General features: G+C 42.1%; 1 protein-coding gene across 1 annotated transcript; it reads right to left on the reverse strand.

The window, feature by feature from the left end:
• Positions 1-1,735: 1,735 nt before the first annotated feature.
• Positions 1,736-5,854, reverse strand: MAGEL2 (MAGE family member L2). The gene has a single exon (XM_029239232.1). The coding sequence runs from the start codon at positions 5,748-5,750 to the stop codon at positions 2,172-2,174; it is 3,579 nt and encodes a 1,192-aa protein (XP_029095065.1). The 5' UTR covers positions 5,751-5,854; the 3' UTR covers positions 1,736-2,171.
• Positions 5,855-23,319: the final 17,465 nt, after the last annotated feature.

The following is a 23,319-nucleotide window of genomic DNA, read 5'->3' on the forward strand; positions in this document are numbered from 1 at the left end:
CACCTTAAGCATGGCACCAAAGTCATATGATGCTACTTTCCAAATTTTGCTCCACAAAAAGCCACTCGCTCAAGTCCCCCATGAGTGAATGATTTGGAGAAAACTATAAAAAACATAATAAATAAACTAAAAACAAATAAGAAATACTAGACCTATGTGTCACTTTTCTGGCCCAGCAAAGCCTCTTTGGGGGATACTTCTCAGCTGGGACAGGGCTGTTGCCTTCAATGGGCATTTGCTGTTGTCGTCAAAATAACTAAAGACTGATTGGGGCAGTAGCCCAATACTCTCTGAACCACGGAGCTTACAAGAAACTTCTTCAGAATTTCTGGAAAACCTGGTCACTTGGACAACTTACCGAAGATCCCCTGTAGCCAGGCAGGTCCCAGGGTGGGGGCAGTCGGGGAATGGACTCTGCATCTTATGAGTTCATCTCCTCTTCTAGAAACTCAGCTTCCTAAATGCAACTGGATTGGGCGTGGAGAGGAGGTTTCACCTTGCCCTATGACATAAGAGAAAAGAAGAAACGTTTGGGCCCAAATGCAAGTAGAATTATGGGCAAGGGTTATGAAGCAAGTACTAGCCTAAACCCAGGTATTTGGGGTGTTTCTTCACTGCGGCAGGGGCTGCACTGAGCCACTGCAGGAGCAACAGAACTGTGGCAGGCCACTAGGGGGCAGACGAACACCACTTTTGCCATTTACCTACCCTCTGGAACTTCATCTTCACCAAGAGAAGGGGGGTTTAGGGGTGGGGTTCTGGATCCTTCTAGGACAGTAGAGATGGCAGCAGCGCTGATGGTCCCAATCCACGTGAAGACAGTGGTACCTTCAGGAAAGTCCTTTTGCACACACCAGCCTGGTCAGGTGTGCATGAATATCTTTCTCCGAAACTCTCCTGTCCACCTCCACTCCCTCCCACACCAGGCCCTGCACCCAAGGGCTGACTAAGGCTATTTAGCACATCAGACGTTGCCAGCTGACATCCCCTGTATGTTACAACTGATGGCCCCTCCCAGAAGCTTCAGCTAGACCTCCGTGTTGTCCGCCTCCTTCCCCCCTACTGCCTGCAATCTGCAGGATCCCCAGTTCAGTGAAGCCTGGTATTTCCTTTTCCCTGTTCTAAACCTGGATGTTTTGCAGGGAGTGTGTTTCAATGCCCGTGTCAATGTGTTGATGAAACCCACATTTCCTGAGCTGCTGGACACCCACCACCCACCACATGACTGACCAATGCCCCTTTGGCCAATTCATCCCTGTGGCTAACAAACTTGGTAGCTGTGGTCCTGCAGGCAGATGGTCCTCACTTCTCACGTAACCTTAAGAATATTTTCTGCTCCAAATTACAACATTATTGCCTTGGCACAGACATGTCCCATTTAATTATTCTACTTGAGCCTTAGACACTCACCTACAAAATGGGAATAATGCCTACTTTGAAGGATTATTGTGAGGAGTCAAGAGGATTAAAAACCTCTTCTTGATTCAGCCTTGCTGACTTAAGTTTTACTTTTGCTTTAATCTTACGTTTCACCACCTATTGCAATCGCTGCCTAATTACAATGCATGTAGCACTGTCTTTGAAAAGCAGTTTTGTCACCGTGGTTTCTGCTATCACTGGTAGTTGTCTTGATGTTCAGCTGTATTTGGAGAGTACGGTAAAACTTGGCTTGCACTATCTAGAATAAAAATTAGAATAAAGACAAACACTTCCATGTTATGCTGAAATTATATTTATATATAGATATAGATATAGATATTTACTTTTCTGCAGACAGCTTTTACTGATGAGTCATTTTAACGTTCAAAGAACAGCCTATTTTGATGCTACATAATCTGTACCAGAATGAGATGGATAGCTTCTCAAATTCATTTCACAAAGCCAGCACAACTCTGATAGCAAAACATAACAATTATAACACAAAACAGAGAATCACAGATCTCACTTAAAAATACAGATGCCAAAATACCAAATAGAACAGTAGCCAGTTGAAATCAACACCACATGAAAATGTACAAAGCTTTGGCAGATATGAAAGCAAATTGAAATTCAAACTTACACACAGAGAACTGGAACATAAACACCAGAAACAAAACGTCCCCCCCACCCCACCCTGTCAGTGGCCTCAGGCCGGGGACCCAAAGGAACAATGAGATATCGGCTAAACCACATTAGCGGGGAGGGGGGCTGCTGGTGGGGTCATCGGCTTCATCATCGGGGCCAGGCTCATCCTCATCCAAATCTTCAGACTCACACTCTGCTAGCACTTCATAGTACTGGTATGGCCAGCACCGTGGATCTTTCTTATAGAGCTTGGCCAAAAACTTCAGGACAAGCATCTTGCTGGTTTCGAGGAATGCTCGGGGGCCCCAGAGGAACTCATATTCTGCTGGCTCAGTAAAAGGGATTCTCCTGTACTCTAGGTACTTCTCTCTTACAAACACTTCGGTGATGAGCTTCCTTGTATTTCCGAAGAGACCATGTGTCTCCCGGACATCCAGCCCTAACTTGTACAGAAAAGTAAAGATCAGGTCCTCCCTGACACAATTGCCTTTCACAAAGATGAGGCTCAGAACCACCATCAGGAGTCCTAACTTGGGCCTGTCTAAATAGGATGATGCTGCTTCACCCTTCCGACCCTTGTTGATGAGAATATAAGAGTGGTTTTTGGGATCAATTTCCTTCAATTGATAACCAAAGACACACTCCAGCTTGTGGCTGGCACGGCTGATGATTTCTAAGCACTCATCTTTATATTCACGGATGATGAATTTCACCATCTCTGAGCGCTTGATGGGCACCTTGGCTTGGTCCTTGACCAAGAGGAACTGCACCAGTGCGTTTGCTCTCTCATCCAAGGGAGACAGTGGCTGAGTCTCCATCTTGGGGTCATCTTGGGTTGCACCAAATCCCTGAACAAGATTAGGGAGCTCAGAGATGATCAAGGACGGAGGGCTAACTGGGCTTTCCCAGAGACCCAGGGCCCTTGAGGTGCTCGGGCCCTCCCAGGCACTCAGGGCCCAAGAAGTGCTGGGTCCTTCCCAGCCACTCAGGATCCGGGAGGTACTCGGGCCCTCCCAGCCACTCAGGCCATGGGAGGTGCTCAGGCCCTCCCAGTCACACAGGACCTGGATAGGGGTTTGAACCTCCCAGTCATTGAAGTCCACACTTTCCCAGGGCCTGGGGGCCTGCCAGGTGCGCATGCTCATCATCTGGCCCCCGCCATCCTCCTCTTCGGTATTCAGATGCTTCTTCTTCCGGGTAGCCTTGCCCGAACGACGCGGAGGCTCAGCGGAGGTCTTCGAGGCCTCTTGAGTGGTGGCCATTGCCTTGGGGGCAGCTGCCATCGCCATCAGGATGCTGGGCCCTGCCTTGGACGCCTTCGAGGCATTCACATTGGGCTGTGGAACCCATGGGACTGCAGGCAAGGCCTCAATGCAGGCAAATGGATCCTGCAGAGCAAGTGGCAGTGATTTTGGGGTCTCTGAGGTGGCAGACGGGCCCTTGAAGGCATTAGAAGAGGCAGGCTGGAACTGGGAGGTAGATGGAAAGACCCTTGGGGTGGCAGTAAAGGTCTCAGATGCGGCAGGCAAGTTTTTCCAGGGAGTTGGCAGGTGTGCTCCAGCAGTTGGCATTGCCCTGGGAGCACAAAAAGTGCCACCGAAGATCATCCGGTCCTTTGAAGGAGCCTTGCGTTCCTTTGAAGAGGTCCTACGTTCTTTTGAAGAGGTCCTACGGTCTATAGAGGAGGCCCTGGATTCTCCTGATGGAGTCATCAATGACTTAGCAGAGCCCATGGGAAAATTTGCCCCCACTAAGGGGGCTCCGGGCTGGCCCTGCAAGGCTGAGGGGGGGCCCTGCCAGGAGGGCTGGAGTTGCATGGCTGGCAGCTCTGCCTGCGAGCCCGAGGGCTGGGCCTGCTGGGTGGGTAGCTGGATTTGCAGGGCCTTTTGGGAGGCGGAGGCCCCGTGAAAGGGCTGGTCCAGTTGAACCAGTGGTGGGCCCTGCCTCTGGGCCTCCTGGGTGGGCAGGGCCTGCCAGAAATGCCCGGGGGCCTTTGGAGCCTGCCAGGCCAGGCTGGCCTGGGCTTGCTGAACTTCCTGGAACTCCATTGAGGTTGGCATCTCGTGTGGCACCGGAGCTTGGCCTTTCGGGGCCTGCCAGATGATGGGTGGGCAGTGCACAGCCTGCGGGGCTGACAGCGCAGCCGGCAGAGGGGCTGGCATCACGGCCGGGGGCGCCTGCAGAACAGCGGGAGGTGCGGTGGGCATCTGCGGTGCTGGAGGGGCCGTCGGCACCTGTGGGGCCGCCCGAATTGGTGGAGCCGCCCTCAACTGCGGGGTGGGCAGCCGAGCCTGTGGGGCCTGCCGCAGAGGTGGTGGGGGCGGCAGAGCCTGCCAGAGAGGCGGCGGGGTGGCCAGGACCTGCGGGGCAGGTCGGATGGGTGGCGGTGCCTGGCGGATCAGTGGAGGTGCCTGGCGGATTGGGGGTGGGGCCTGGCGCACCGGCGGGGGGCCCGGGCGGATGGGCGGTGGACCCGGTCGGATGGGTGGTGGCCCCGGGCGCACAGGTAGAGGTGCCTGCCAGGCAATCGTTGGAGCAGGCCAGGTGACCTGTGTGGTCTGCCAGCCCAGGGGCGTGGCTGGCCAGCCTTGCGGTGGGGCCTGCCATCCCGGCGAAGTGGTCTGCCAGCCCGGGGGTGTGGCCAGCTGCGCTGCCGGGGCCTGTGGACCCTGGGGAACCTGCGGAGGAGCCCTTATAACCTGTGACTGGATCTGCAGGATCAGAGGCTGAGCCTGTGGGGCCCAGGAAGCCACAGGCTGCGCAGGTGGGGCCGGCGCAGGCGGCTGCACCATCGGGGCTCCTGTAGCTGGAGGCTGGGTGATCGGAGCTCTTGAGCCTGCAGGATGGATCATCAGGACTCCAGGACCTGGAGGCTTGGCCATCGGGGTTCCTGGAGGTGGAGGCTGGGCCATCAAGGGTGCCGGGGGTGGAGGCTGGGCTATCGGGGCTCCTGGAGCAGGAGGCTGGACCATCAGGACTCCCGGAGTCAGAGGCTGGGGAATCAGGACTCCTGGAGCTGAAGGCTGAGCCATAGGGGTCCCCGGAGGGGGAGGATGGGCCATCGGTGTCCCCGGAGGGGCAGGGTGAGCCATCGGTGTCCCCGGAGGGGGAGGATGTGCCATGGGGGTCCCCGGAGGGGGAGGGTGCGCCATGGGGGTCCCTGGAGGGGGAGGATGCACCATCGGGGTCCCAGGAGGGGGAGGATGTGCCATCGGGGTCCCCGGAGGGGGAGGATGAGCCATTGGGGTCCCCGGAGGGGGAGGATGCGCCATTGGGGCTCCGGGAGCTGAAGGATGCATCATCAGGACTCCCGGAGTTGGAGGCTGGGCCATCGGGGCTCCCGGAGGGGGAGGATGGATCATCAGGACTCCCGGAGTTGGAGGCTTGCCTATCGGGCCTCCCAGAGGGGGAGCCTGGACCATCGGGCCCCCTAGGGCCGGAGGTTGGGCCATGGGAGCCACTGGGGCAGGCGGCTGGCCCTGTGGGGCCTCCCAAGCAGGCTGAGGTGCCTGCCAAGCGGCCAATGAAGCCTGCAAATCAATCGGAGGTGGATCCCAAGGGACTGGCGGAGCCCGAGAGGAGGCGGGCGGAGCCCGCATCAGAACCGTAGGGCGGCTATAGACCGGAGGCTTAGGGGCCTCCGCCGGGGGACTCGAATCACCCAAATTCTTACTTAGCTGCGACATGTCCTTTTGCTCTGACAGCTGGTGAGCCTTTTCCTCCGACAGCTGCTGGGCCTTTTCCTCCAGAGAGAAGAGAATGCCTACGTGGCTGCTGAGAGGATTCCTCCCTGCTGACTGGTGAATAGGAAGTGAGTGCCCTTAGCTCTGCAGCTTTCCGCAGTAAGGAGGAGGGGGGAAGGGGGCTCAATCCCGCCCCTTCTCCGCCCCCGACCACCACAAGTGGATAGTGCATAGGGGCGTCTACCAGAAATCCTGGCTGACACAAGATCCCTCCTCATTCCGTCTAGTCCCCAAATGCAGCCTCGTCAGACTCCCCATGGATGAGTTTTCACAGGGGAGTGACAGGAACAGATTTATGTTTTAGAAATCACTCTACTGCATTATAGAGTTGGGAACAGACCACTGGGAACATGGAAGGTATCCATGAAGGGGGAGATGGTGTGGTCTGAGCCCAGATACAGCAAAACTGGAGCCAGAGGAAGGGAAATATATATATACACACACACACACACACACACACACACATATATATATATACATATATATATTTCAAGAGTGATAGTAGGCAGCTATTATAATTTAATGTAAGTGTGAAAGAGACGTGTGTCCTGGGAAAGTGGGAAATTGCTGGTGTAGATGATTCTCTTAGGGACACAGTGGAAGCTGGTAGGAAGAGAGATTGATGGGTATTGGATGGGACATGGGCAATTACAGTGCTGTGGACCTGCCAAAGAGAGATACCCTGCAGACACTCCTGTATAATGGCTTGGGATTCAGAAGATAAGTGAGCTGGGAGTCCAGATACTCTTCATGGAAATAGAGCTGTTGCAGGGATTCTGGATGCAGAAGAGTGTTTAGGGTGAAACGCCTATGAAAGGTCTTTCTTGGAGGATACAGGCATTTTCAGACCCAGGAAGAGAAAAAAGATGGCAAAGAATAGAGAAGGAAAGAGATCCTGGAAATTGAGATGTTCCAGACATCCATGAAAGGAAGCATTTTTAGTATGGGGGATAATTCCCATGGAATAACTGGGATGAAAGGACCAGGTATGTTTCCTGTTGCTTGTTTATCAGTTGCAGAACAAGAAAGAAATGGTAACAGCGACAACCAAAAAAAATGCACTAGAAAGTAATAAAATGGGTGAATGAATAGATCCATGGTTCATATACAGGAAAAACAGATGAAGAGTAACACACAGAATTGGGGGGACATCTACTCAGCCAAATCAGTTTAAAAATTAGACAAACAATGTATTAACAGATAAAGCAGAAGACATCAAATGTATTGAGTAACACTATACTACTTCATGATGAAAGGAAATGACAGTCTCAGCTCTAGCTGGGTAGTTTTCTGGAAATATACAAAATACTAAATATCAAAGATGTTTAGTTTAGAAGAGGCTATTTGCAGCCTAAGGCAAGAGTCTGGAGTGACAAAAAAAAACCCATGAAAGATGCCACAAGGGGGCAGACGAGAATGATGAAGGCTACACCCCACTCCTCCTCAAATTTGATAATTATGAATCCCAGTGAAGGCATATACACACTCCCAAGTTTACTATTGCCTTAAATAATGAAATAATAATTTGGGAGTGAGGTTTCAGTAGTTTTTCTGGCAATTGAAGGGATGAGAAATGAGTTGTTATCCCTCAGGAACATCTTCTTTTCAGAGGCCAGCAGCTCTTCCCTGGTGGCTGATGATGTGTCATGTCTATATAACCCCAGAAGGATGCTTATACAGAATGGATATTCCATGTCTCATGGTTTCAGATCCCTCCTGTAGGTTAATAATAGTCAATCCATATAACAGTTCTCAGTTTGATGGGGTTTAGAGCTAACAACTTCATGGGCGCCAACTCTGGACCCATAACCCTCATGATCCCCTATTACCAACTTTGTCACATAACAGTTGCTGGCTGTGGACGGCTTTGGGAAAAATCAGTTTATTTTTCAGCCTATGACATTTCTACCCTCAATAAAGCACACTATTTCCTCCTCTAATTCCAATATATAAATTCATCAGAGATCAAGTTCTCCCACTAACCATTTTTTTTTTCAGGATTATGGCGGATTTAGCTTTTGGTCCACCATGCTGTGGATCATCCCACACAGTAAATGGTTACCAGCAGGGCCCAATTGTTCTCACGGAGGTTGGAGCTTAATGAATATCACTGCCTCACAACGTCAACCCCCACCAAATCCATTATGTCAAAGGAGGCCCAGTTTATGCCCACGGATGATACAGAAGCCAAAAGCAAATTATCAGGAATTATGAAGGGGTGGGCAATGTAGGTGTCATTATAAATGGAAGGTCGTCAAGGTAGCACCTTTGCAACTCTTTGGTTAACGTTATTGAACTATCTGAGAAAAACTGGGGTATGAGTATCCAGTGGTTCTGCTGGGTACAGTAATGGTGGGTGAATTGGGTTTATTCTTCCCTGGAAAATACATCTGCCTGTTTTGGACAATCAGTGCTCTCAGACCCAGACCACTTGATGATCTAGCTACCCACAAATTTCCTATTCCCAATGTCAGTAACACCTGAGGAATCGAGTGACATATAGCCCCTTTGTGAAGGTCGACTGTTTTAATATTGATAAAAGCAAAACCCAATAACGTCCTGAGTCTAGTGGGTTTGAACTACAAGCTTTAAATAGGTCTCCCAAAACCCCTCTTCTCCTTGTGGAATGTTCTAGCTTCCTGAGGCTCCCACCACCCTTTTGTGCATATGCTCTCCCATCTCCATACCTCTGATCCAAGTGTTGTCAAATTCCCTTTCCTTCCTTCTCCATGAAACAGCTTAAAAATCCAAGGTGCATAGAAAATAAAAGACACACACACACACACATATATATATATATGTATATACAAAACATCCATGGAATGTAGGTGTCTGTCTTCTAATTAGAAAGGAGTTTTCAGTATTTGCATAAGTATATAACAAAAGGATAACACAAGTAATGGAAAAGATTGGGGGAAGGAGAAATGAGGCGAGACAAACAGGAATAGGAAAATCACTGAGCCAGATGTATGAAGAATTTGTACATTTCTTTATTGTCTGCAACATGGAAAGAATAGAGACTGGAGCCTTGTTTTGCTTACTCTTCTATCCCCAGATCATTCTGAGTGTTCAGTAAGGAGCTAGTGAATGAAAGTGTAAGATTAGCACTAGAAGCGCCCATCTTTCACTCCTCGATAGCTGTTAGACTTGGTGTAAATATTGATAAGTTAGTAAAATAGTTATGATTTTCACAAAGTCTAAAATTATTTACTTATGAAATGCCTTTTATTAAGGATTTAGTATGTGCCTGACATGGTGCTATGTACAGAGAAAAATCTGACATTGGATCTTATAGACACAGAGGGATACGAATATGCTATTTTTTAGTGCAATAAAGTATTGTTGTTTGCATTGTTTAAAATTCATATTGGTCATAGTTGATGCAAATAACTGAGTACTTACTTCTGCTTGGAGTGTGGGGGTAGGGGTGTGATGCTGGCAACAGCAATGAAAAGAAAAACAAATCCAAAGGTGTGGGAGATTCATGAGTGAACAAATAGAGTACTAAAAGAAAAAAGAAAAACAAAAACAGGATATGTCAGAAGTACAAGGCATTTGAAAGAAGAATTGTGAGAGATTCATTAAAATTGTGTAACTACTATTTATTGAATGGTGATTATTTGACCAAATACCACCCTAAAAGCTGTCAAACACTGTACATTCCTCACAAAATCCACAAGTGTTTGGCCCCATTTTACACATCAAGAAATTGAGGCTCAGGATGGTAATTAACTTGTCACAAATCTGGAAATCTATAGCAGATTCTGGAATTGAAGCCAAATCTATTTGTTGCCAAAGGGAGCTTTCTTGGCCATTACACCAGCGTTGCCAAAACTTTTAAAAAAAATTTAAGACATAATTAACATACAGTTAAATGCATAGATATACAGCATTCTGTTAAATGAACTTTGTCACCAAGTAACCATCTGTCAAAACAAGATGAAGGGCACTTTCTTTACCAAATAAATGTCCATGTGCCCTTTTCCAGTCAATTCCTTCACCTCCAAAGGCAACTGCTATTTTTTAATATTTTTTCCATTATCAGTTATTATAAGATATTGAATATAGTTCCCTGTGCTAAACAGTAAATCCTTGTTGCTTATCTATTTTATATAGAGTAGTTTGTATCTGTTAACCCCATACTCCTGATTTATCCCTTCCCCACCACCCTCTCCCCTTTGGTAGCCGTAAGTTTGATTTTTATGTCTGTGAGTCCGTTTCTGTTTTGTATATAGATTCATTTGTATTACTTTTTTAGATTCCACATATAAATGATATCATATGATATTTATCTTTGATTTACTTCACTTCATATGATAATCTCTAGGTCCATCCATGTTGCTGCAAATTTGATTATTTTTTATGGTTGAATAATATTCCATTGTGTGTGTATCTTTATGTGTATATGTGTGTGTGTATATATATATATATATGCACACACACATACACACACACCCAAACTTCTTTATCCGTCCATCTGTCGATGGGCACAAGGGTTGTTTCCATGTCCTGGCTCTTGTAAATAGCTGCTGTGAACATTGGGGTGCATGTATCTTTTCGAATTAGAGTTTTCTCCAGATATATGCCCAGGAGTGGGATTGCTGTATCAAATGGAAACTCTATTTTTAGTTTTTTAAGAAACCTCCATACTGTTTTCCATAGTGCCTGCACCAACCCAACGACAGTGTAGGAGGGTTCCCTTTTCTCCACACCCTCTCCAGCATTTGTTATTTGTAGACTTTTTGATGATGGTTATTCTGACTGGTGTGAGGTGATACCTCATTGTAATTTTGATTTGCATTTCTCTAATAATTAGAGATGTTGAGCATCTTTTCATGTGCAAAGGGAGCAGCTTTCTGATTTCTTTCACCATATATCAGTTTTACCTGTTCTTGAATTTCATATAAATCTGATCAGTATAGTGTATACTCTTTTTGTGTCTGGATTCAACTTTTTTTTTTTTAGACTTAAACATATTGCATGTATCAGAAGTTTGCTACTTACTGATGCCAACTAGAACTCCAGCTTTATATACTGCACAGTTTGTTTATCTATTACCTGTTGACATTGAGACATTTACAATTTGGGGCTAGTATAAAAAAAGACTGCTTTGAAAATTCTTCTAAAATTCTTCTTTTGAAAGTACATGTTCATGTATCTTGTGTAAATGTCAGACTGGATGACTGGTTCATAAAGTAGATACGTGTGTATTTATAAGGAACTGCAACAGCTCTCCACCATTGGGTTAGAATGTTTTACATACACTCTTCCAGAACTTATGAGAATTCCAGGTGCTTGACAGCCTTACAAGATTTTTTGTATTGTCAGTCATTTTTATTTTGGTCATCCTAGCAGATGTGAAATTGTGATTGTACCATTTTGTACTCCTCTTAGCAATGTATGAGAGTTCTATTTGCTCCAAATCCTTGCCAAAATTGATGTAATTGGCCATTTTGATTTTAAGCTTTCTAGTGGGTGAGAAATGGTTGTATCGTATTTTTGTTTGTCTGTATGTTTGTTTATTAATAGATAATTTTTTTTCTTTTTTTGTGATACGCGGGCCTCTCACTGCTGTGACCTCTCCCATTGTGGAGCACAGGCTCCGGACGTGCAGGCTCAGCGGCTGTGGCTCACGGGCCCAGCCACTCTGTGGCATGTGGGATCATCCCAGAACGGGGCACGAACCCGGGTCCCCTGCATCGGCAGGCGGACTCTCAACCACTGTGCCACCAGGGAAGCCCTATTAATAGATAATTTTTGAGCAGCTGTAGGCTTCCAAAAAATTGAGGGCAAAATTGAGAATTCTCATATAATCTTTGCCCGTCCCACACTCATACACAACTTCTCACAATATCAACATCCTGCACCAGAGGGTCATGAGTTATAATCCATGAACCTACAGACACATCATTATCATACAAAGTCTGTAGTTTATATTAAGGTTCCCTCTTGGGGTTATACATTCTGTGGGTTTTGACAAATGTATAATGACATGTATCCACCTTCATGACATACAGAATAATTTCAATACCCTAAAAATCCTCTGTGCTCTGCTATTTACCCTACCTCCCCTCTAACCCCCGGCAAACCCCCAGGCAAACCCTACCTCCCCTCAAACCCCCTTTTTAAGATCTCCATAGTTTTGCCTTTTCCAGAATGTCATATACTTGGAATCACACAATATGTAAACTTTTCAGATTGGCTTTTTTTCCCCTACTAATATGCAATTAAGATTTCTCCAAGCTATCATGGCTTGATAGCTTACTTCATTTTTAGCACTGAATAATATTCCATTGTCTGGATGTGCCACAGTTTATCCATTCACCTATGAAAGGACACCTCTGTTGCTTCCAAATTTTGGCAAATATGAATAGAGCTTCCATAAACATCCGTGGGTAGGTGATTCATTTCTTTTTATCTTGGCATAACATTCTACTGTGTGGAGGTGCCATAGTTTATTAGCACTCACCTATTGTAGGACATGTTGGTAGCATCCAAGTTTGGACACATATGAATAAAGCTGTTATAAACATTTGCATGAAGATTTCTTTGCCGACATACATTTTCAGCTCATTTGCATGAATTCCAGGGAGCAAAATTGCTGGATTGTATGATAAGAGTATATTTAATTTTGTAAGAATCTACCAAAAGTGACTTCCAAAGTGGCTGTATTTTGAGACCATTTGTATATCATCTTTGTGCATTTCATTCTCTTTCCCATTTATTAATTGGGTTGACATTTTTTTGGGGGGTGGTGGTACGCGGGCCTCTCACTGTTGTGGCCTCTCCCATTGCGGAGCACAGGCTCCAGATGCGCAGGCTCAGCAGTCATGGCTCACAGGCCCAGCTGCTCCACGGCATGTGGGATCTGCCCAGACTGGGGCACGAACCCGTGTCCCCTGCATCAGCAGGCAGACTCTCAACCACTGCGCCACCAGGGAAGCCCTGTCTTCTTTTTTTTAATTTAAGAATTTTGTTTATTTTTTATACAGCAGGTTCTTAGTAGTTATCCATTTTACACATATTAGTGTATATATGTCAATCCCAATCTCCCAATTCATCACAGTACCACTCCCCCACCACTTTCCCCCCTTGGTGTCCATACGTTTGTTCTCTACATCTCTGTCTCAAGTTCTGCCCTGCAAACCGGTTCATTTGTATCATTTTTCTAGGTTCCACATATATGTGTTAATATACGATATTTGTTTTTCTCTTTCTGACTTACTTCATTCTGTATGACAGTCTCTAGATCCATCCACATCTATACAAATGACCCAATTTTGTTCCTTTTTATAGCTGAGTAATATTCCATTGTATATATGTACTACTTCTTTATTCATTTGTCTGTCGATGGGCATTTAGTTTGCTTCCATGACCTGGCTATGGTAAATAGTGCTGCAGTGAAGATCGGTGGGCATATGTCTTTTTGAATTATGGATTTCTCTGGGTATATGCCCAGTAGTGGGATTGCTGGAACATATGGTAATTCTATTTTTAGTTTTTTAGGGAAACTCCATATTGTTCTCCATAATGGCTGTATCAATTTACATTCCCACCAACAGTGCAAGAGAGTTCCCTTTTCTCCACACCCTCTCCAGCATTTGTTGTTTTTAGATTTTTCTGATGATGCCCATTCTAACAGTTGTGTGAGGTGATACCTCATTGTAGTTTTGATTTGCATTTCTCTAATAATTAGTGATGTTGAGCAGCTTTTCATGTGCTTCTTGGCCATCTGTATATCTTCTTTGGAGAAATGTCTATTTAGATCTTCTGCCCATTTTTGGATTCGGTTGTTTGTGTATTTAATATTGAGTGGCAAGAGTTGTTTTTATATTTTGGAGATTAATCCTTTGTCCGTTGATTCATTTGCAAATATTTTCTTCCATTCTGAGGGTTGTCTTTATGTCTTGTTTGTAGTCTCCTTTGTTGTGCAAAAGCTTTTAAGTTTCATTATGTCCAATTTGTTTATTTTTGTTTTTATTTCCATTACTCTAGGAGGTGTATCAAAAAAGATCTTGCTGTGATTTATGTCAAAGAGTGTTCTTTCAATGTTTTCCTCTAAGAGTTTTATAGTGTCTGGTGCTACATTTAGGTCATTAATCCATTTTGAGTTTATTTTTGTGTATGGTGTTAGGAAGTGTTCTAATTTCATTCTTTTACATGTAGCTGTCCAGTTTTCCGAACACCAGTTATTGAAGAGACTCTCTTCTCCATTTTATATCCTTGTCTCCTTTGTCAAAGATTAGTTGACCCTAGGTGCATGGGTTTATCTCTGGGCTTTCAATCCTGTTCCATTGATCTATAATTCTGTTTTTGTGCCAGTACCATATTGTGTTGATTACTGTAGGTTTGTAGTATAGTCGAAGTCAGGGAGTCTGATTCCTCCAGCTCCATTTTTTTTCCCTCAAGACTGCTTTGGTTATTCGGGGTCTTTTGTCTCCATACAAGTTTTAAGATTTTTTGTTCTAGGTCTGTAAAAGATGCCATTGGTAATTTGATAGGGATTGCATTGAATTTTTAGATTGCTTTGGGCAGTATAGTCATTTTCACAAGATTAATCCTTTCAATCCAAGAACATGGTATATCTCTCCATCTGTTGGTATCATGTTTAATTTCTTTCATCAGTGTCTTATAGTTTTCTGCATACAGGTCTTTTGTCTCCCTAGGTAGGTTTATTCCTAGGTATTTTATTCTTTTTGTTGCAGTGGTAAATGGGAGTGTTTCCTTAATTTATTTTTCAGACTTCTCATCATTAGTGTATAGGAATGCAAGAGATTTCTCTGCATTAATTTTGTATCCTGCAACTTTACCAGATTCATTGATTAGCTCTAGTAGTTTTCTGGTGACATCTTTAGGATTCTCTATGTATAGTATTATGTCATCTGGAAAAAGTAACAGTTTTACTTCTTTTCCAAATTGTATTCCTTTTATTACTTTTTCTTCTCTGATTGCCGTGGCTAGGACTTCCAAAACTATGTTGAATAATAGTGGCAAGAGTGGGCATCCTTGTCTTTTTCCTGATCTTAGTGGACATGGCTTCAGTTTTTCACCATTGATGACGATGTTGGCTGTGGGTTTGTCATATATGGCTTTATTAGGTTGAGGAAAGTTCCCTCTATGCCTACTTTCCACAGGGTTTTTATCATAAATGGGTGTTGAATTTTGTTGAAAGCTTTCTCTGCATCTATTGAGATGATCATATGGTTTTTCTCCTTCAATTTGTTAATATGGTGTATCACGTTAATTGATTTGTGTATATTGAAGAATCCTTGCATTCCTGGAATAAACCCCACTTGATCATGGTGTATGATCCTTTTAATGTGTTGTTGGATTCTGTTTGCTAGTATTTTGTTGAGGATTTTTGCATCTCTATTCATCAGTGATATTGGTCTGTAATTTTCTTTTTTTGTAGAATCTTTGTCTGGTTTAGGTATCAGGGTTATGGTGGCCTCATAGAATGAGTTTGGGAGTGTTCCTTCCTCTGCAATTTTTGGAAGAGTTTGAGAAGGATGGGTGTTAGCTCTTCTCTAAATGTTTGATAGAATTGACCTGGGAAGCCACCTGGTCCCGGAATTTGTTTGTTGGAAGATTTTTAATCACAGTTTCAATTTCATTACTTGTGATTGATCTGTTTGTATTTTCTATTTCCTCCTGGTTCAGTCTTGGAAGGTTATACCTGTCTAAGAATTTGTCCATATCTTCCGGGTTGTCTATTTAATTGGCATAGAGTTGCTTATAGTAGTCTCTTAGGATGCTTTGTATTTCTGCAGTGTCTGTTGTAACTCTTCCTTTTTGATTTCTAGTTTTATTGATTTGAGTCCTCTCCCTCTGTTTCTTGATGAGCCTGGCTAATGGTTTATGAATTTTGTTTTATCTTCTCAGAGAACCAGCTTTAATTTTGTTGATCATTGCTATTGTTTTCTTTTTTCTATTTCACGTATTTCTACTCTAGTCTTTATGATTTCTTTTCTTCTACTAACTTTTGTTTAGTAGAAGTAGGGTTTTGTTTCTTCTGTTTTTTCTAGTTCCTTTAGCTGAAAGGTTAGATTGTTTACTTGAATTTTTCTTGTTTCTTGTGGTAGGCTTGTATTGCTATAAACTTCCCTCTTTGAACTGCTTTTGTTGCATCCCATAGGTTTTGGAATGTCATGTTTTAGTTGTAATTTGTCTCCAGTATTTTTTAATTTCCTCTTTGATTTCTTCAGTGATCTCTTCGTTATTTAGTAACGTATTGTTTAGCCTCCATGTGTTTGTGTGTTTTACGTTTTCTTCCTTGTAACTGATTTTTACTCTCATAGTGTTGTGGTCAGAAAAGATGCTTGACATTATTTCAATTTTCTTAAACTTATTGAGGCTTGATTTGTGACCCAAGACGTGATCTATCCTGGAGAATGTTCCATGTGCATGTTCCATGATCCATTTGAGAAGATAGTGTAATCTGCTGTTTTTGGATGAAATGTCCTATAAATATCAATTAAATCTATCTGGTCTATTGTGTCATTTAAAGCTAATCTCCAAAATTTATAAGCAGCTCATGCAGCTTAATAACAAAAAAACAAACAACCCAATCCAAAAATGGGCAGAAGACCTAAATAGATATTTCTCCAAAGAAGATATACAGACTGCCAACAAACACATGAAAGAATGATCAACATCACTAATCATTAGAGAAATGAAAATCAAAACTACAATGAGATATCATCTCACACCCGTCAGAATGGTCATCATCAAAAAATCTGGAAACAATAAATGCTGGAGAGGGTGTGGAGAAAAGGGTACCCTCTTGCACTGTTGGTGGGAATGTAAATTGATACAGCCACTGTGTAGAACAGTATGGAGGTTCCTTTAAAAACTAAAAATACAACTACCATATGACCCAGCAATCCCACTTCTGGGCATATACCCTGAGAAAACCATAATTCAAAAAGAGCCATGTACCAAAATGTTCATTGCAGCTCTATTTACAATAGCCTAGAGATGGAAACAATCTAAGTGTCCATCATCGGATGAATGGATAAAGAAATTGTGGTACATATATACAATGGAATATTGCTCAGCCACAAAAAGAAACAAAATTGAGCTATTTGTAATGAGGTGGATAGACCTAGAGTCTGTCATACAGAGTGAAGTAAGTCAGAAAGAGAGAGACAAATACCGTATGCTAACGCATATATACGGAATTTAAGAAAAAAAATGTCATGAAGAATCTAGGCGTAAGAGAGGAATAAAGACACAGACCTGCTAGAGTTTGGACTTGAGGATATGGGGAGGGGGAAGGGTAAGCTGTGACAAAGTGAGATAGAGGCATGGACATATATACACTACCAAACGTAAGGTAGATAGCTAGTGGGAAGCAGCTGCATAGCACAGGGAGATCAGCTCTGTGCTTTGTGATTGCCTGGAGGGGTGGGATAGGGAAGGTGGGAGGGAGGGAGACACAAGAGGGAAGAGGTATGGGAACATATGTATATATATAACTGATTCATTTTGTTGTAAAGCAGAAACTAACACACCATTGTAAAGCAATTATAGTCCAATAAAGATGTTTAAAAAATGAAGCTTGTTTTTCCTTATTACGTTTCTATTTGGATGATCTGTCCATTGGTGTAAGTGAGGAGTTAAAGTTCCCCGCTATTATTGTGTTACTGTCAATTTCTTCTTTTATAGCTGTTAGCAGTTGCCTTATGTATTGAGGTGCTCCTATGTTGGGTGCATATATATTTATAATTGTTATATCTTCTTCTTGGATTGATCCCTTGATCATTATGTCGTGTCCTTCAGTGTCTCTTGTAACATTCTTTATTTTAAAGTCTATTTTATCTGCTATGAGTATTGCTACTCCAGCTTTCTTTTGATTTCCATTTGCATGGAATACCTTTTCCATCCCCTCACTTTCAGTCTGTACATGTCCCTAGGTCTGAAGTGGGTCTCTTGTAGACAGCATATATATGGGTCTTGTTTTTGTATTCATTCAGCAAGCCTGTGTCTTTTGGTTGGTGCTTTTAATCCATTCATGTTTAAGGTAATTATCGATATGTATGTTCCTATTACCATTTTCTTAATTGTTTAGGTTTGTTTTTGTAGGTCCTTTTCTTCTTTTGTGTTTCCCATTTAGAGAAGTTCCTTTAGCATTTATTTTAAAGTTGGTTTGGTGGTGCTAAGTTCTCTTAGCTTTTCATTGTCTGTAAAACTTTTGATTCCTCTGTCGAATCTGAATGAGCTCCTTGCTGGGTAGAGTAATGTTGGTTGTAGGTTCTTCCATTTCATCATTTTAAGTATATCATGCCACTCCCTTCTGGCTTGGAGAGTTTCTGCTGAGGAGTCAGCTGTTATCCTTATGGAATTTCCCTTGTATGTTATTTATCGCTTTTCTCTTGTTTCTTTCAATAATTTTTCTTTGTCTTTAATTTTTGTCAATTTGATTACTATGTTTCTCAGCATTTTTCTCCTTGGGTTTATCCTGCCTGGGACTCTCTGTGTTTCCTGGACTTGGGTGGCTGTCCTTTCCCATGTTAGGGAAGTTTTTGACTATAATCTCTTGACATATTTTCTCAGATCCTTCCTCTCTCTTCTTCTTCCGGTAACCCAAATATGCAAATCTTGTTGAGTTTAATGTTGTCCCAGAAGTCTCTTAGACTGTCTTCATTTCTTTTCATTCTTTTTTCTTTATTCTGTTTTGCAGCTGTGAATTCCACTATTCTGTCTTCCAGGTCATTTATCCGTTTTCTCTGTCTCAGTTATTCTGCTGTTGATTGCTTCTACTATATTTTTCATTTCAGTTATTTTATTGTTCATCTCTGTTTGTTTGTTCTTTAATTCTTCTAGGTCTTTGTTAAACATTTCTTGCATCTTCTTGATCTTTGCCTCCATTCCTTTCCCGAGGTCCTGGATCATCTTCACTATCATTATTCTGAATTCTTTTCCTGGAAGTTTTCATATCTCCACTTCATTTAGTTGTTTTTCTGAGGTTTTAGCTTGTTCCTTCATCTGGCACATAGCCCTTTGCCTTTTCATCTTGTTTATCTTTCTGTGAATGTGGTTTTTGTTCCACAGGCTGCAGAACTGCAGCTTCTGCTGTCTGCTCTCTGGTGGATGAGGCTATCTAAGAGGCTTGTGCAAGTTTCCTGATGGGAAGAACTGGTGATGAGTAGAGCTGGTTGTTGCTTTGTTGAGCAGAGCTCAGTAAAACTTTAGTCTGCTTTTCTGATGATGGGCTAGGCTGTGTTCCCTCCTTGTTGGTTGTTTGGCCTGAGGCAACCAAACACTGGAGACTACCTGGCTCTTTGGTGGGGCTAATGGCAGACTCTGGGAGGGCTCACGCCAAGGAATACTTCCCAGAACTTCTGCTGCCAGTGTCCTTGTCCTCATGGTGAGCCACAGCCACCTCCCACCTCTGCAGGAGACCCTCCAACACTAGCAGGTAGGTCAGGTTCAGCCTCCTATGGGGTCACTGCTCATTCCCCTGGGTTCCGATGCACAGTATTTTGTGTGTGCCCTCCAAGAGTGGAGTTTCTGTTTCCCCCAGTCCTGTCGAAGTCCTACAATCATGTCCCACTAGCCTTCAAAGTCTGATTCTCTAGGAAGTTCCCCTCCAGTTGCCAGACCTCCAGGTTGGGTAGCCTGACATGGGGCTCAGAACCTTCACTCCAGTGGTGGGGTTCTGTGGTATAAGTGTTCTCCAGCTTGTGTCACCCCCCCAGCAGTTATGGAATTTGATTTTATTGTGATTGCACCCCTCCTACTGTCTCCTTGTGGCTTCTCCTTTTTATTTGGATGTGGGGTATTTTTTTTAGTGAGTTCCAGTGTCTTCCTGTTGATGATTGTTCAGCAGTTAGTTGCAATTCCGTGCTCTCGCAAGAGGGAGTGAGCACACGTCCTTCTGCTCTGCCATCTTGAACCAATCTCCAACTGGGTTGTCTTTTTCTTGTTGATTTTAATAGAAATCACATTGTTCAGATTTTCTGTCTTCTCATTTGCCAGTTTGGATAATTTTTGTTTTTAAGGATTTTTCCATTTCATCTAAGTTGTCAACTTACAGTTATCAATCTACATTTATTAACAGTTAACAATCTGCTATTTGTTAAATGGTTTTAAGTTAACGATTTCTTTTTATTAAATGGAGATTAACAAAGTATTCCTTTAATATCCTTTTCATGTCTGTATAATATGTAGTATTGTCTCTCTTTTATTCCTGACATGAGCAATTTGTTCTTTCTCTTTTGTTTTCTTTCTTCTTTAATTAGTATTTCTAGGGGTTACCTATTTTTATACTCTTTTCAAACAATAAACGATTGACTTGTGTAATCGTCGCCATTGTTGGTCTGTTTTCTATTTCATTTATTTCAGGTCTTATTTCTATTCTATTCATTCTTCTACTTTAATTTTGATTTATTCTTTTTCTATATTGTTAACATGCAAGTTTAGGTAATTTATTTTAAATATTTCCTCTTTTGTAGTATAGGTAATTAAATCTACAAATTTATCTTTCAGCCTTACTGTAGAAACAATGTTTTTATTATAATTTTTATCATTCATTTCAAAATATTTTATACTTTTCTTTGAATTTTTTGTTCGATTTATGGGTTATTTGGAAATATGATGTTTAATTTCCAAACATTTGGATATCTTATACATATTTTCATAAGATTAATTATTAATTTAATTCCACTGTGATCAAAGGATATGGCCAATATTACTTCAGTTATTTTAAATGTATTAAGCCTTGCATGTAGTTTCCAACATAGGGTATATATATATATATATATATTTTTTTTTTTTTTTGCAGTACACGGGCCTCTCTCACCATTGTGGCCTCTCCCATTGCAGATCACAGGCTCCGGACACACAGGATCAGCAGCCGTGGCTCATGGGCCTAGCTGCTCCATGGCATGTGAGATCTTCCCAGTTCAGTGCATGAACTCGTGTCCCCTGCATTGGCAGGCGGACTCTCAACAACTGCACCACCTGGGAAGCCTGAATATAGGGTATATTTTGAAAGATATTCAATGTACCCTTGAGAAGAAAGTGTGTTCTGCCATTCTTTGATATATGTAATTGTCACTTAGGTCAATTAGATTATGTTCACATCTTCTGTAGTCTTACTTTTTTTAAAATCTGTTCTATCAATTAATCAAGAAAGTGTTAGAAAGGTAGTATGTCTAAATTTGGTTGTGGATTTGTCTATTTCTCCCCTTAGTTAAGGAATTTAATCTAATATATTATAAGAACTTTTATTGGAACACACATTATGTGTATGATTATGTATTTTTGATAAACTGGCACTTTTATCCTTGTGAAATGTCCCCCTTAGCTCTATAAATACCCCTTCTCTTGAAGTCTACTCTGTCTGATATTAACAGTCACATTAGCTTTTACACTTAGTAAATTGGAAACCCTATTTATATGCATCTTTTAAACTTTTAACCCAGTTCATCATATTTAAGGTGTGTTTTGATAAATAAGATATACTAAGTATATTAGAGTTCTCCAGAGAAACAGTCTTAACCACTGGACCACCAGGGAAGTCCCTATATTTTATTTAATTTATAGATTAATTATAAAGAATTGTCTCATGTGATTATGGAGGCTGGCAAGTCCCAAGATCTGCAGGGTCAGTCGTCAGGCAGGAGACCCAGAAGAGCAAATGGTTTAATTCCAGTATGAGTTTGAAGGGCTGAGAACCAGCAGAGCTAATGGTGTAATTCCAATCTGAAAGCCAGCAGGCTTGAAACCTAGTCAGAGCTGTTGTTTCAGTTCAAGTCCAAAGGGAGGCAAAAAAACAATGTCCCAGTTCAAAGGCCATTAGGCAGAAATAATTCACTTTTACTTGGGGGGAGGATCAGTCTTTTTGCTCTATTCAGTCATTCAACTGATTAGGTGAGGCCCATCCACATTATGGATGATAATATGCCTTAGTCTACTGATTTAAATGCTAACCTTATCTAAAACAGCTTCACAGAAACACCCAGAATAATGTTTGACCAAGTCTGGCCACCGTGTGCCCCAGTCAAGTTCACACATAAAATTAACAATCACAGTTAGGTGGTGATTTATTAATCATTTCTGCTAATTTCTTCCTTTTTCATGAAATAGTTAACATTTAATGTAATTAATGATAGACTAGGATATAAGTTGACTGTATTGATATTTGTTTTCTATGTATGCCACCTATTTTTTTGTTTTCCAGTTAGGATTAATCAAATATTTTAGTATTAAATTTTATCTTCTGTATGTTTTTTTTTTTTTGCTGTACATGGGCCTCTCACTGTTGTGGCATCTCCCATTGCAGAGCACAGGCTCTGGACACGCAGGCTCAGCAGCTGTGGCTCACGGGCCTAGCCACTCTGTGGCATGTGGGATCTTCCCGGACCAGGGCACAAACCCATGTCCCCTGCATCGGCAGGTGGACTCTCAACAACTGCGCCACCAGGCAAGCCCTTCTGTATGGTTTTTAATTTATACCTCGTTAATTTTATTATGGCTGCTCTACAGATTACAATACGCATCTTTAATTTAGCAACATTTACATCAAATATCCTACCTACTTCACGAATAATATAAGAGCTTTTCAACAATGTAATTCCATTTAGACTCCTCACACTGTCTGTGCTATTGTTGCCATTTATTTTACCTCTCTATATACTACAAACCCTACAACATGTGACTATTTATTTTGCTTTTAATGGCCGGTTGTCTTTTTAAAATAATATATGATATATACAGAAAACAGGTTGGTCATTGCCAGAGGTCGGGGTGAGGGATGGACAAAATGGATGAAGGTGGTCAAAAAATACATATATTATATATTTTATATATATTACAGTTCTTACTATGCATAAAATCATATTATCTGAATCCTGTGCACACTGGAAAAGTGTACTCACTTTGCACAGGTGTCTGGTAACTGAAGTTCTGTGCAAACTGGGAACATTGTTCTGATACACACAAGTTTCACTCAAGGAAGTACTGTGCAAATTGAGGACTGCCTATACTATATATCTGTGTGTATAATTTTAAATATATATTTGTGTGTATTATATTATTATTATATATTATATTAAATGCTATATATTAAACTATTGTAAACATTATTGTACATATAATGTATATTACAATAGTTTTCAAAGTCCTTTTATGTTGTACATTATGTGTATATATGTATATGCATATATATATACACGCATATATATACACACACATATATGTGTATATATATATATATACATTCTAGTTCCCTTTATTCCTTCCTGCATATCAAGATTTTTTTCTAGTATTAATTCCCTTCAGCCTGAGAAAGTTTCCTTATTATTACTTATAGTAAATATTTGCAAGAAACAGATTTTCTCAGCTGTTGTCTATCTGAAAATGACTTTATTTTACCTTCATTACTTTTATTTATTTTTGTCCACCTCTTACCCAACCTCTGGAAACACCAGTCTGTTTTCTGTATCTATGAGCTTGGTTTCTTTTAGATTCCACATATAAGAGAGATCATACAATATTTGTCTTTCTC

The sequence above is a fragment of the Monodon monoceros genome, unplaced genomic scaffold, assembly GCF_005190385.1.
Source record: "Monodon monoceros isolate NGI ecotype Baffin Bay Population unplaced genomic scaffold, NGI_Narwhal_1 Super_Scaffold_21, whole genome shotgun sequence".
NCBI classification, from domain to species: Eukaryota; Metazoa; Chordata; class Mammalia; order Artiodactyla; family Monodontidae; genus Monodon; species Monodon monoceros.

Coding starts and splice junctions, on each gene's coding strand:
- MAGEL2 (XM_029239232.1), bottom strand. CDS start 5,750: ATGTCGCAGCTAAGTAAGAATTTGGGTGATTCGAGTCCCCCGGCGGAG.